This window comes from Bombyx mori, chromosome 22, assembly GCF_030269925.1.
Source record: "Bombyx mori chromosome 22, ASM3026992v2".
Classification (NCBI taxonomy): Eukaryota; Metazoa; Arthropoda; class Insecta; order Lepidoptera; family Bombycidae; genus Bombyx; species Bombyx mori.
Window position 1 is genome coordinate 11,295,807 of NC_085128.1, and position 15,982 is coordinate 11,311,788.

At 35.4% G+C, this 15,982-nt stretch overlaps 1 protein-coding gene across 1 annotated transcript in view; it reads right to left on the minus strand.

The window, feature by feature from the left end:
• Positions 1-8,297: 8,297 nt before the first annotated feature.
• The window catches only part of LOC101740367 (uncharacterized), a 37,815-nt gene continuing 30,130 nt past the window's right edge, over positions 8,298-15,982 (minus strand). Inside the window, exons 5-6 of the mRNA XM_004927355.5 lie at positions 14,944-15,148; positions 8,298-9,882 (exon numbers count right to left, since the gene is read on the minus strand). Of these exons, the coding sequence (XP_004927412.1) occupies positions 9,788-9,882; positions 14,944-15,148 (300 nt within the window). The 3' untranslated portion in view covers positions 8,298-9,787. The remainder of the gene's footprint in view (positions 9,883-14,943; positions 15,149-15,982) is intronic.

Below are 15,982 nucleotides of genomic sequence, written 5' to 3' on the forward strand. Positions count from 1 at the left end.
TCGTGACAGCATATGCCTAACTATTACAGTTATGCCGCAATAAGTGTTCTTTTATTTTAAAAAATAAAACAGCATCAAATATCGTTGAAATTTTTGTTAAAGACCCGAGCGGAGCCGGAGCGGGCCGCTATATTTAATAAATAAGATGAACATAAATATTTTCAAACGTAAAAATGTGTACGCTAAATGCTTTCGTGTGAATGCTTACATTTTCATACAAGTAACTTTATCGCTATTACAAATGCAAATTACGTTTAAAGTTCTTATATAATAATATATGACAAATAGTATTTTTGTTGCCCACGTCATTACGGTTCCTCCCGATCCATTTACAGTGCTTTTAGGTGCCACAAGCACCGGTCACCGTCCTCGTCGAACCAGTCGTTTGCGACGAAGGGCTCGACGAGCGAATCAACCCACTGAGTTTCTCGCTGGATCTTCTCAGTGGATCGCGTTTCCGATCCGGTGGTAGATTCTGTGAAGTATTGGCTAGCCAGGGCAGTGCTTCGCTGGCCCTAGGGCCAGTGTTACCAACACTCTGGTTTGAGCCCCGTGAGCGCACCTACATGTTAGGGCGAAGCTCAAATGGCCTCTCAAGGCTATCAGCATAGGTAGGAAAAAAAAGCTGTATTGTAGTGCCGAGTTCTTATTACAGGCCACTAGTCAAGCCCTGCCATACTTCACTACGACTATCGTTTATTGTTCTAAACCGTCCTATTTGCTGAAACGGTTCAATCTCTGCCTGTCGTACATTGATGATACTGAGCCGAAAGGCGTGTCTGCAGTGCTCAAAATAAACTTAGAGATTTACACCTCAATTGGACAGATACGTGAACGCGTACTAAAGTCTCAAAGCGTCGAATGTGAGTTCAACTAAAGCCGAAATAAAATGTAGCTACTCTTTTTTATTCTATGAAATGATGATATTGTTTGTTTTAGCGGTTAGTTATAAAGAGGCAGGGTATTTTTGACACGTATTAATTAATTTAAATATATTTGTTTTCTATCTATCCATTTATTTTTGTAAAAAAATCTTTTTACGTGATTTTCAAGAACTTCGAAATGTCTAATTAACTTGAAAATTTGTATGTGTTTCCGTGCCAAACAAAGCTTATACATACATATTTTGTTTAAAGGTAATATCTATCTCTGTCAAACCTTCAGTAGCTAAAGAGATGTACGTGAAAAAACAAAGCGAATGATACTAAAATAAATAATAAGAAACAACTGGGAACAACTTTCGGACGGTCATTCAGCCCCAAACAAGATTTTTTGTGTTATAGGTACCAGAGACTGACATACATACCTAGTCAGGTCATAAATTCATTCATATACCAAAATGAACTTAACAAAACATAGATTCTTATGACACTAAAGTCTATTCAAAATGACCTCCGTGATTTTGAATACAGGCCTTTAATCTGCGCGGCCAGTCGTCTATCGCAGCACGAACGAGGTCCATGTCAATATCGGCAGCTGCCTTAATCAAGGATGTCTTGAGTGACTCCAAATTGGGATGAGGCTTTGAGCACGCCTTTTCCTCCAAATGTTGCCATATCTTGTAATCTAACGGATTCTAATCTGGACTGGAGGAGGGCCAGTCTTCGTGCCGGATGAAGTCGATTTCACGCGCCGCCAGCCAGTCTTGTGTGCTCTTCGCTCTATGAGCTGGCGCCGAATCTTGTTGGAATACCCAGTGCCTGTTATTGAACATGGTATGAGAAACAGGTTCCACAAGGTTCGTCAGGACTGTATTTTGATACACAACTGCATTCGTTTTTACACCTTGCTCACAAAAATGTACCTCTGTTAAGCCCCAATAAGAAACTCCCAACCCTACCATGAGCGAGGATGGAAAATGACCTCGTTGGACACGCGGAATACGGTTGCTCGCTTCTTCACTACTGTGTGCGTACACCTTATCATTTTGTTTGTTGTAGCTCTCTTCTACGGTAAAAATTTTTTCATCTGAAAAAAGAATTTCCCGATATTTTTTTCCCGCGTACCGCTTCAACAAAGCGCGGCATCTCTTCAGTCTCAGGTCCATTAGACGAGCATTCAAACGATGTCCTGTTTTTCTTCGATATGCCCGAAGCCCTAAGTCTTCATTTAACACCCTTTTCACCGTGGTTCTGCTTAACCCCATCTGAAGGGCCAACAGTTTCTGCTTACGTTTGGGATTTCTTTGAATTCGCGCCTTCACAGCTTTTATCACTACTGGAGTCCTAACAGACCGAGGGCGACCACTTCTTGACCTGTCATCTACACTAGAGTCTTCATTGTATCGTTTGATGGTACGATAAACGAATCTTTTGGTTATATTCCAATTTTTCAGTATGTTAAAAATTTGAATTGGCGCGTAACCGCAACGATGCAACGCAATAACTGCAACACGGTCTTCTTTAAGCGTCCACTCCATATTTAAAAATGAGTAAAGTTCTAAAAGTATACATTTTTATTTTCATGAACAATTCGAAATTCGAATTTAATAAACTTTTTTGTGGCCAGCATTCTAAAAGAAAAGTTTTTACTCTGTGACAATACTTATGACCTGACTAGTTATATATTAATACGTGAAGCAGAAATTTTGTACCCCTTTTTACGAAAATTGCGCGGACGGAGGAGAATTAAATTTCTCACACTGATAAGGAATATAGAGAAGGAGTGCAGAATACTAATATTTTTTAAATTATGCATAAAAAAGTCATTAAATCAATAAAGAAAACGTTACACACACTACTACCATGTATTTGACACACACACGCATGTATGTTTATTGTTAAAATCTGTGGTCAAATTGAGAATTGATTAATATTGTTTGTCTTTAATATTATTTGTCTATAGTGTAGTCTTGGCGGAATCTGTGACTATAGAAGTACAATAGTCTTTGACAATAGAACCATAATAATGTTCCATAACCATAGTAATGTTCAATGAGTATTATGCGGTAGGCAGCGGCTTGGCTCTGCCCCTGGCATTGCTGAAGTCCATGGGCGACGGTAACCACTCACCATCAGGTGGGCCGTATGCTCGTCTACCTACAAGGGCAATAAAAAAAACTTATAATTTCAATTAATTATAGTCGATTTCGACTACAGAGGGACCACTAGTATGTATAATATGTTCAAACCTATACATTTATAAATAATACACACCCAGACAGAGAGCAATGAAACCTCTTCATGGCACGAATGTTTGCCTTAAGCCTTAATGACTTCAGTCAAAAAATCATCGTTTTAGCTTCCTTAGTGACCTTTCTATTCAATAACAATAATAATTAAAGTTAGGAGAAGTCTCAACTTTATTTAGAACGGTTGCAGTTAGACATGGTCCAGAAAGTTCTATAAACATCTAATTGTTGCATCGTCATGAAACTTAGTAATTGTATTTACTCCTGGTGGAAATTTAATTAAAGAGTAGTCGCTAGCTTGGCTGACCGTGTTTTTTTTATGTCTTAGATGTGTGGACAAACTCACGGCCCAGATGGTGTTAAGTGGTTACCGGAGCCCATAGACATCCACAACGTAAATGCCGCCAAAGACCTTGAGATATGAGTTCTAAGGTTTCAGTACAGTACAACGGCTGCCCCGCCCTTCAAACTGAAATGCATTATTGCTTCATGACAGAAATAGGCAGGGTAGTAAGTAGTATCTATGTGTGCATACTCACAAGACATCCAGTAATTATGCAAATTATAATTTTGCAGGTTTGATTTTTATTACACGATGTTATTATTCCTTCACCGTGAAAGTCAATCGAGAAGATTTGTTAAGTATTTATTTTGTATTTCATTAGAAAAATTGGTACTTGCCAGCGGGATTCGAACAGCGCTAGATCGCTAGATACGAATGCACCGAACGTCTTATACTTTACTAGCGACCCGCCCTCGCTTCGATTCGAAAACTGTAATTTATTATTGATTTCTCCACTATTTAATGGATTTTATTATACATATAAACCTTCCTCTTCAATCACTCTATCTATTAAAAAAACCTCATCAAAATCCGTTGCGTAGTTTTAAAGATTTAAGCATATGTAGGGACAGACAAAGCGACTTTGTTTTATACTATGTAGTGAGGCCACGGCGACTAAATCGTCTGACGATGGTCATAGTAAAGCATATAATAGATGAATAGAATGATAGAATAACAAAAATACTATAGCATTTCACAATGCAAATTTTGTATGTAAGCTAGTTCTATAAAAAAATATTATGATCTATAAAATCATTTTACTATGACATTCACAAAAAAAAAACCCATCGAGAAGAAAATAATATTCATAGTACATTATCAAACGGCTAGGAAGTTAACATATTTTAATTTCGGCCATATTCAGCGCTGTTCTTCTACTATATCCACTTCTTTGTCAGAGCACCAGATGCGACGAATTAGGTTATTTGTGGACTAATATCGTGCCGAGAGGAGCATGTCGAGAGAATGGAAATTGACAATTTCTTGTTCAAGGTGTTATAAACTTCAACGAATTTTAAATCTAAATTAATGTCTGTAGTGTTGAAATCTTTTGAATCATATCTATAATGACATTGTGAATCAATGCTCTAATATCGTGTCCGTAATTCCACCAAAAGAGGTTAGAATATTTTCAGAAAAAAATTGAAACATCATCCTTTATGCATGCAATTCTGAAAGAGCCTTATGTATGTTCAGTTGAATCTTGTTCGGTAAATAGACATTACATATTCAGCTGCTTCAAACTGTAATTAATTTTTTCAGTATTAAATATGAGTACTAAAAAGATACCAGAACAAATACAGACAAACTTTGAATACCAAATGTACGAAATGGACTCAAATCGGAATTCGAATCTGGACCGCATGGTACAGCCATCAGAGTCAAACGGTACTAGGGCAACCAATGCTCTGACAACCTATGTTACATAACACTGTCATTGCTGTCATATAATAGGAGTATTTCTCCGTTCGTCTAACAATAAACCTGTAACATTGGACGAATTACGTAAATTAGTTGTGTCATAGTTTGTCATTTGTTAAACTGACTGGCTGATAAGTGAGCACTTCGGTGGGATTCTTGATTACGTCCCTTGAGTAATGTTGTATTGTAAGGTAGATAAGCTGTAACAGTGACAAGGGTTCCAGTATAAAAGCCAACTATCCCGTTAAAACTTATCTCTAGGCAATATTGCGTGACAATACACACTGCGCTGTAATCAGATTATCTGGCCATTTCGCCGCCGTCCAGGCCAAACTGGTCACTATCAAGTGCTGGCAGACACTAAACTACCAGCCTATCAGCTTTTACGCCCTGTCGGTTCCCTCGTGTCAATTTGAATAAAGTACGAATAAAAAGTGTAGTGTAAGGGCGCCCTAATCGGCCCCGATTTTATCAAAGCTCCATTCGAAGCGTGTAGGCACTTTTTACGCATCAATAGATCAGAGCCAGAGCCAATTTCAAATAAAAGAAAGAATAACACGGAACGTTAAAATGTTATTGTTTCGTCGAAGCGGCCTGATATGTTTGGTATTTTACTGGCTTTGTAAAACACTCTGTATAAATTGTTTCAACACAATTGCCAATTTTTGAGGGCTTTAGCTTTCGGTTCGCTGGAGACATGATGGATTTTACAATGAAGTCAATTCATAGTGACTTTATTTCTAAGGCTTCTTTGAATGATATGGAAAGCGTAGAGCTAGCTGGCTTTCATAATGAAATATTTAGAACACTGCGCGTTAATTTCATCTATTTCAGAACTTCTTGTTTTATTGTTAATGTTTTCCATTTTTGTGACGAAAGTTTGCAAGCTTTCCGTATAAATGGATTTCCGCTGTCAACAATACTTTGTTTGACGAGCGAAATTCCACAACGTCGGAGTCTCAGTGACGTTTTCATTAAAGTGATGTCTTCTTCTCAGTTGACGGAAAATCATAAGCCATTGTTGTATTAATTTTATCCGGGCTTCGGAATGTTAAATGAGCGATATTCTTTGAACTCGAATTGTCAGTTATAAAGTTATTAAGATTGTTCTTTAGTATGGAACTAATTATTGTCATATTACGTGCTTTGATGTCTGAAATTTGTTAGAATTGACTTTTGTTTACTTTCAGTTTTTAGTAGACTTTTAATTTTAAATCATTCCCTTCAACTTACATATTTAACAATAAAATACTTATTATTTAATCATTTGCACAATGCAGGGCTTAGGATATTTCTCTCTAGTCCGTTGAGATTGAGTTGTGAGACAGTTCCTAAGCACTAAGGCGGTTTCTTCAATTGAGGTTTATGGAGATTTTGGTTTTATTTAGCAGCAACATACACAATTATGCCTTTTTCCGATAAGTACTATTGGAAGGTGCTGACTATTTTGATTGAGCACTCGCATGCCTATTTAGGCAAAAAATTATAATAACGTCAAACCCAAAAGAATGCTTCATTTAATATTAAATTTATGTTATGTATCTTGGTAAAGAAAACACGATAAGACAAATAATCAAAACTACTTTCTCATATTATTCGAGATTCCATTAACGAAAACAAAGACTTCACATAACCCATTGCTTATCTCAATAACATCCACAATATATTTGAGAAGATCAATTTACTTTCCTAAATATAATAAAAGTCTGGTACACAGTATAAGAAAGCTGACAAAAGGGAAAGATACGAGCCCAAACGATTTGTACAAGATGGTCAGGATGAAATGCTTTGTGGACCCCGAAGAGGGATTTACCCTTTTAACTCGACGAGTTTTCGAAGTAATAAGACTGGAAATGCATTTTTGGGTAAGACGCTTGTCCTTTATGTGAATTTACATCTCGTTTAGATTTCATTGTGTACGACACATTATTTTTATTGAATGAATGAAATACATAATATACATTTTAAGCATCATGTTCGGTTGGCTCTTAAAGTCGTGTATTGTTTGGAGAATTTCTAGGAGTTAACTAATTTCATTACAATTACATTCACGGTTTGATTTTGCGTTTTTTATTGTCATTGTCATGTTATATGCTGAAGTTACGAATCCTTTTACAGTTTTCGTGGTCACGTGGTCAAGGTATTATTTGTCGGTGAACTCAATATTGACATAGCCACAACTTACATTTATGTGTACGACTCGTGTAAGCCTTAAAACTGTAAATTGTTTGTTAATTAGGCTAAAATACTATTTTTATTTTTGCGTTAGTCAAGGTGTTGATTGGGTACATGATGAAGAAATAGTTTAGAGTGTTAAAAATCAAGCTTTATGCGCAAATTTATATAATTGGTAATTGGTAGACGATGCGGTTATTTAATACCATTCTGTCTAAGACCTGAACTCTTGAAGGATGACGCTATAGTGGCTAAAACTACAGAGACAAAGAGACATCATATCTCAAGTTCGAATGAGTGCGCTCTCTTGTAGTGGTAGGGTTTTTATAGGATATTAATGAACAATCCAACGGTTGCGCTATGATTTTCAAGTAATATAAAACAATACACTGAGTTTTTGAATACAGTTATTGATGCACCGTTGTTCGAATCTCGCAGGCGGGTACAAATTTTTCTAATGAAATACGTACTTAGCAAATGTTCACGATTGACTTCCACGGTGAAGGAATAACATCGTGTAATAAAAGTCGAACCCGCAAAATTATAATTTGCGTAATTATTGGCGGTAGGACCTCTTGTGAGTCCGCACGGGTAGATACCACCACTCTGCCTATTTCTGCCGTGAAGCAGTAATGCGTTTCGGTTTGAAGGGTGGATCAGCCGTCGTAACTATACTGAGATCTTAGAACTTATATCTCAAGGTGGGTGGCGCATTTACGTCGTAGATGTCTATGGGCTCCAGTAACGACTTAACACCAGGTGGGCTGTGAGCTAGTCCACCCATCTAAGCAATAAAAAATAGGTATTGTAATAAGTTTCAAATTTATTGGATAAGCGACGTGACGCGCGAACGCAGAATGTGTTCAAAGATATCTACAAACAAACTTATAAATATTCCTCTTGTATATAAAATAAGAACAAGGCCTTGGACATTCTGGAATTTTAGTGATGTATCCTATTGTTGTTGTTGTCCTGTTGCAGTGCTGACGGGATTGGTACTATGATAGTATGTCTGCCGATTCGTGATCAAAGATGTTTAGTTTTCGAAATCTGGGTATCTCGTGCGTGTGTGTTTGTGTTTTTTTCTGGTACCCATAGCGCATGTTAAAATTATAGCATGCGGGTACGTTTTAAAAAAAAAATGTCTACGGCTTCAGGAAAAAGATATTATGCTGTGGTCGATCTAAGATGCCTGAAAAATCGGTTAAGGATAAATAAAATAACCTATTAATTTATCAACAAATTTGTTTCTTTATTTCAACAGAATCATGCCAATAAATGACTAATTATAATACACATTGACAACAAAAGCAAAATTGTTTCCATATTTACAAGAGAATATGCCGAGGGGATATGTTTACGATACTAATGGATGCGATCATGCAGAAATGTCTCAAGCAAACGATCATTTGAACATTATTCACGTACTTGAAAATACCACATCTAATAATATGTAAATTTACTTCAGTAATTATTTCGGATCCTGACAACTTATTAAATTTTCGTGTTTTGGTAACGTACTATTTTTATGTATATTGTATTTATATCGTCAATCGTTTTTTATTTTATTTATTTATTTATGTACACACAAAAAAGAAGACATACTACAGAGTAATAGGAAAATTATGTACAAAGGCACTGCTTATTTCTTTAAGAAATCTCTTTCAGCAGACCTGCGAGAGGATTATGAGAATAATAATTGTTGTATTTTTATGGATGCAACTTCTTCGCGGTATCATATTTAAAAATGTTTAATCAGGGATAGATTGTTGCGACAATTTTGCATAATCACGTCAACATCATTATAACATTGCAACAAATATTCAGAAAACTGAAAAATAATTTAATAAGAAAATAACGATCTATAAAATTTACTACTAATTAAGTTAACGTTTTGTTTGTCATGTTGATATGTAGCTTCCTCGATCTAAATTTATGATTTTCCAAAAATATTTTTTGTGAAAATTTCAATTCATTTTTCCATCATGATTTGTAGAATTTTCGATCTTATGTATAATATCATTAGGATTGAATCAGAGAACAAATTTATTTACATTTTACGATGATAAATATTGTGAACAATTTACTAATGAAATAAATTTCGCCTATATTTTATTTAAATCAAATTACAACTTTCAATTAAAATTCTCTCTTAAAAAAACACCCTAATGTTATTTTTAATTTTTACATCAGTTTAAGATATAATCTAAGAAGGCGTTCCTAAACGATATTTACATAACCTTACCTTATATTAATGTGATAAAAATAAAATAACTAAAATAAATATTATGTACTGTAAAAATATTTCTTTGAAATTTAATCATTGCTGGTAGCGTCCACAAAAAACTTCAATTCGTATTTGTCGTCAGCTGTCTCTCGAAATTACACAAAAACCAGAATTTCTAACGAACCGACAACTAATTTCGAGAAAAGCCAACGAAAAGCCGCATCTAGTCGTAATCTTTCCCTTCGAGATTATACAAAAACAACATCATCCAACATACACGCAGGTATGTAACCTTTACAACTAAGAAAATAAAACACGTACGATCACAAACTAGTTCTTATACGTAAATAAACTTTCCTTAAAGAAAATACTATAACTGACTTAACTACATAATTGTTTGTTTGTAGCGCCTCGTACGTGAGGCATACGATCCAAATCTCGCGCTCGCATCTAAATCACGTTACGTTAATAAAAGATGGGAGATAATTTATCACGTTTCTGATTGCGTTAGGGATTTGAGAAACAGGACGAGAGAAAGTGTTAACAGCATTACACTTAATGCAGACGTCCCGACGCCACTCCTCACTGAAACAAATAATCTGAGTTATACCGTGTTTTTTGATAAGCCACTTGAAGGAAATCCGTTTTGTTTCCCCTTCATCCTTTGAGAACAGACATGGAAGTCAAGGCGCTCTCTGATTGGACATTGCTGAACTCACTTATTTAATGATAAAGTCGATTTATTGAATTAACACTTAATAATATATGTACAAATCAATTTGTATAAGTAACTGTACAGTGTGCTTATTGCGAGCTTTTTAACGTTCTCGATAACGTAAAAGTTAACTCTTATTTATATGGAATGGGATCGTTTGCCTGCGTTTGTCGCTAGGGGCGCTGTTCCAACTGCATACAAAGCTGGGTTAACTTTTACGCTATCGAGAACGTTAGAAAACTCGCACTAAGCACACCGATTTTTTTTCGGCTTCCGCGAATCGTAGATACAATAAAACTACTTTTACGGTTTAAATTAACTTTTTTACATATTTTGTCATTGTCATTATATCATTTCCGACCTTTTAAATATTTTACAGTTTTCGTGGTCACGGACGACTATAAAAGTGATAAATAGTTAATTATAATACATTCGAATGGCAATGCAATTACAAAAAACTGGTGTTTATCGCTGAACGTTGCTTTTGAAATCCAGTCGTCACTGCCACTAAGCAATCACTCGTTCCAGTTTGAAGGGCAGTACAGTCGTTATGCAATACCAATGAAACTTTGATCTCATGTCGTATTGAAAATTCCTGATTTCCAGAGACTCGTAATAGCCGAAATTCCGCTCTAATAAGGTATCGGATACGCCCCTAAAAGTAATTAAAATCGCAACTGATAGCTACATAACTTCTGAACAGACACGCTAGGTAGCCATTGCTATTCCCAAGTTAATGGTCCGAGATATCTCGATCAACGTCCGTTTATAACATTGTTACGAAAGCAAGTAGTTATAGGTCGACGGTATTAAATTATGGTTGCGATTTAAGATAGTGTATTTCCGGGCACAATATGTTTTTGTATTACCATAGGCAGCATTTTGTTATATTTGGGAATGGCTGGACGAACGGCATGCTCTTAGTGATTGACTTTTGACAAAACTATGTAAGTACTGACTGACTGTACTGAGTAAATCCAAAATCGTGATCTTTATGCTGTACTCAACTAGAGCAGAAAATGCAGAAAAATATTTGGTATTACAGAATTTCTTTAAAGATAAAGAAATTGTTTTTGTCGGCGTAAAATGAAGACTGTGTTCTGAAAGTATGAAGCTTGCTGTCTTTAGTCTTTAGTCAACACCGTACGTATTTTATTAATTATGCCGTTTGAGGTTGTTTTTTTTTATTAAGTGCTTACATAGACATCCACAACGTAAATGCGCCACCCACCTTGAGATATAAGTTCTAAGGTCTCAAGTATAGTTACAAGTTAGTTGTCGGACAAAGCTAAAGTCATGGGCAAGCCAATTTGTATTAATAGATTTGGTTAACAACCTTTTTGTACGAATAACGTTTCTGTTCACACAATGACAAACTCTTATCAATTCGGCACCGATCAGAAACACATTAGAGGAGACGTCATTCCAGTCGGGAAATTCGTTATGTCATACATAAAACATTCTCTCTTAATATTTTGGTTAACATGCCGATTCGAGAAACTGTAAATAAGTCGAATAATAATAAAAATGTTAATAATATAAGGGAAATAAAAAAAAACTAAGATTTTTAAACATTTTCTTATCATTCAATCGACGGCTTTGTCCCTAATCTTCAACTAACAATAATAAGACGGACAAAATGATGTAATGAACAATAGTAGATTATTAATTTGAACTCGATCTAAGTAGTAATGCGTTTGGATCTGAAGGGTGGGACAGTATTATGAAACTAGACTAAAAACTCATGCCTCAAGGTGACTGGTAGCAAGAACTTTTTAATGGTAATGGGTTCTAGTAACTACTTAGTAAATGGTTTTTGGACACAACTGTCAATTGTAGTAAAAAACATGATGGAAAATCCAAATCCATGGGTGAAAGAGATCATGGTCCATCTGGTGCTAATTGATTACAGGAGCCTATAGACATAACAATGAGAATGAAGTCTACACTGAGGAACTAGGTTCAAGCCTAAATATCTGCCCCGTTTCAGAAACAGGCGGGATAGTGGAGGCTGGACTTTGTGTATACTGTGGAAGCTGTTTATCAAAATATTTGGATGTATGTACATCCCTAATAGGGGCTTTAACTATATTTCTAATGCAATTAAGACTCTGAACTCAACAATTCATATTGAGGCATATATCGGCTCCTGTAATGCATTAGTTGCCTTGCAACTCGAGACTCATTGCAAGTGCTCCAGCGTTGAAAAGCTATTCTAAGAAAACTTTTATAGTTATAATATCATCAACCTCACCCTTTTCTTAGAATCTTTATGCATGAACATAGAGTTTAATCTAAAATTAGATCTAGTTAATCATGAGGTAGGCTAATAAAACGTACGATCGATTCTGAGAAATACTCTTGTATTGTACATGACTGTATAGTTTTGAATTAATCATTGCTTTTAGTGATTCTTGCAATAATAATTTATATTACCCAATTGTACGGCCGGTTCTCTTTAAGTTGAAACCTATGATTGCTTTATTTTACGTTTGATGTAAAACAAAACCCGTTTATATAACTTAGTCGGCGATGATTATATATTTTTTTGTCCTGTAATCGTCAGAAACAGTCAAATGAATGAATCGTCTCATTTTTCATGACCCATAACTACTGTCAACTCAGGATTGGTACCACCATTTTGGCTATTTTTACCACGAATCAATCATTTGTTCCTATCGAAAAAGCCGAACTCTAGCTGAGACCTTAAATTATTTTATTGCTGTCAATGGTAGTAGAGTTTTGGCTCTCCTAAACGCAGTCGCATGGGTAATGGAAAAATTAAATATACTTTCTTATGGTGACCATTGCAGTCATGTTATGGTAATTTTAAGCCAGTTAAATAGATACGTGAAGTGGTTCAAGACATAGGGTAGCAATTAAAATAATCGCGAAATGAAACCGTGGAATTTCTTGTATATAAACTTCAAACCCTGAGCAAGTGTTTTTACTCTTAAAACCTTTTTCCTCAAAATCAGAGAAAGCTATGTTTAGAATAAGAGCGAGGAGCCAATTATAAGTACTTACTTTCACGATTCCTTGAAACATAGAATTATAAGGATGTTATTGATTTTTCATAGTAAGTCGGCCGAGCGTGTTAGCTTTGCCTGAAAGCTTAGTTATGTAAATGCCAAATGGAGTTTTAACTCCACCCCTAACTATTAATTCGTCCATCGATTTTTCGGTAACATTGTTTTAAACGCTTATAAAATCGCTCTGCCTTTAATAATGTTGTTGTTGTTGTTGTTGTACGTAATAATTTAGGTGCAATGTTTCAGCACTTGTTTTAGAATTGAAAAAAAAAAAGATAAGCTAGACAGGAGACAAAATTTATGTCAGCTATTATTGGAACAAATAGATTTCACAATTTTCAATGTTCATATTGTAATATAAGTTTAAATTTCAATGCTTCGATTCCAATACATCAATCTGAAATACTTGCTTCGCGTCAAAATATGCAAGTTGGTTGTTATATGTACGCGTACATGTTTACTATGCGTCTTTTTATTACTACTTATAGTACTTATATAATTAAGTCGTCGTGGCCTAAAGGATGAGACGTCCGGTGCATTCGTGTTGAACGATATGCACTGGTGTTCGAATCCCGCAAGCAGGTACCAATTTTTCTAATGAAATACGTACTTAACAAATGTTCACGATTGACTTCCACGATGAAGGAATAACATCGTGTAATAAAAATCAAACCCGAAAAATTATAATTTGCGTAAATACTGGTGGTAGGACCTCTTGTGAGTCCACGGGTGGGTACCAACACCCTGCCTATTTTCTGCCGTGAAGCAGTGATCCGTTTCGGTTTGAAGGGTGGGGTAGCCGTTGTAACTATAGAGATATAAGTTGTAAGGTCTCAGTATTACTTGATGTTGTAACTATAGAGATATAAGTTGTAAGGTCTCAGTATTACTTTGTAAATGTCTATGGGCTCCAGTAACCACTTAACACCAGATGGGCTGTGAGCTCGTCCACACATCTAGGCAATAAAAAAAAAACTTTTGTTCTTTGGGAAGGATAACTTACCGCACTTAAAAAAGTTACAAGAAGTTAAAAGAAATTATTATTTAAAAAATATGTTGGCACATCGAGTGAATCTACATAATTATTATTAACGTAGGCTTTGAAAAACGTTCGTTTTTAAATTTCTAAAAAAAATATCAATTATAATATCAATATAATGTCATCTGAAACTATATTATGTAATAAATAAGGGTAATGCGATTATATAGCAAGAGACCTCTATTAGTTGCTTCGATCTATTTCCTGTTCACAAATTGTTACGGGATAGGTATCTGATTTGTATGACGCTTAACCTTTTTGTGGTTTGATTATAAGTCTTCTCTTTCTTGTATGATTTGTTTGTTGATTTAAATTACGAAATTTGATAGTCAACTTATCATCAGACAACGCTTAGGTGTAATTCATTTTAATGCAAAATTAGCACTTAAATAACAATAATAATGTTTTATCATGTTTTTTAGGTATGTAGGCAGACAAGGTCTTCCCGAAGAAGAAACTCTCAGGTTGCCAATGGCTCACATTGGTGTTAAATGGTTACCGGAGTCCATAGACATCTACAACGTAAATACAGCCACCCACTTTGAGACATGAGTTCTAAGATTTCACTTTTAACTACGGCTGCCCCGCCCTTCAAACCGAAACGCATTACTGCTTCACGGCAGAAATAGGCGGGGTGGTGGTACCTACCCGTGCGGATTAGCAAGGCGTCCTACCACTAGTAATTACACAAGTTATAATTTTGCGAGTTTGATTTTTATTACACGATGTTATTCCTTCACCGTGGAAATCAATCGTGAACATTAATTTATTAAGCTTATCATTGCAAAAACATAAAACCGTGTACTATGGCTATGGTTATTGATTTATTTATTATTATTGATACTTCATTGCTTGCTTACCAATCAACATAGCTTGTTTGCTATCAGCTAGTTGGCTGTTGCCCACAACAAACTCGCTTCCTTCCCGCCACGCCGGTGCTACTCTTGCTGTGCATCTTACTTCCATAGACCTGCCCATAGGCACCCGAAGACCTAAGGCGGCCGAAAGTAGTCCATGGGCGTACTGTGTCGGCGGATATTCCACCAACAGAGATGGATCAGTCACCTGGTCAGATTATAATTGATTAAATAACTAATTGTATTTGATAATGAAAAATTTATTTGTAAAATCACTTTTAACTTGGATTTTCCATTGTTACTCTGAATTTATTGATTGTCATTTTTTTTATCAATTTGCATATGGAATTCAGATATGTGTAAACTACGGCCAATTTCAAAATAAACAATAAACTATATAGCTATATGTGATAGTTATAAAAAAAACAACGAGACGTATTATTTATTGTATCGCGGATAAAGAAAGATGCGGCTCATCTGATACTACGCGGTCACTGTCGCTTAAGGCCATTCAACAAGGTAATTTTCGAAAGATTTTCCTAAACACAATTTTATTACATCCACAATTTCCTTCTTTTGTTTTCTCATTATACCGAAGAATCTGGGTACTTAATAAATTAGCATTCTTCGAGGCATATTTCTGATGATCATCAAACGAGTTATTAAAATCCGTCACGTCGCGAAATTGTTGTAACGATGCGCGAACGAAGGTTTTATTATTTGAAGATCACGTTTAATATCATGTTTAATTTTCATTAAATACTGCGTACGTTCCAACTAAGGTAGGTCGGATTAATTTCACCGTCACATCATAACGTATTATGTAGATTATATACAGAACCTTGTTTGATCTGTTTGAGTGACGTTGCTTCTTAAAATATACGAGTGAGATGCTTGTTTTAATAAGATTTTTGGAGTGCGTATTATTTAAAGATAGCTCCAGTATATAATTTTGAAATATTATCAAAAGTAATTGTTTTGGAAAAATAAAGGCATTTATTTTTGATATCGGGTGACCAGAGTTAATTCATTGAAAGAGAAA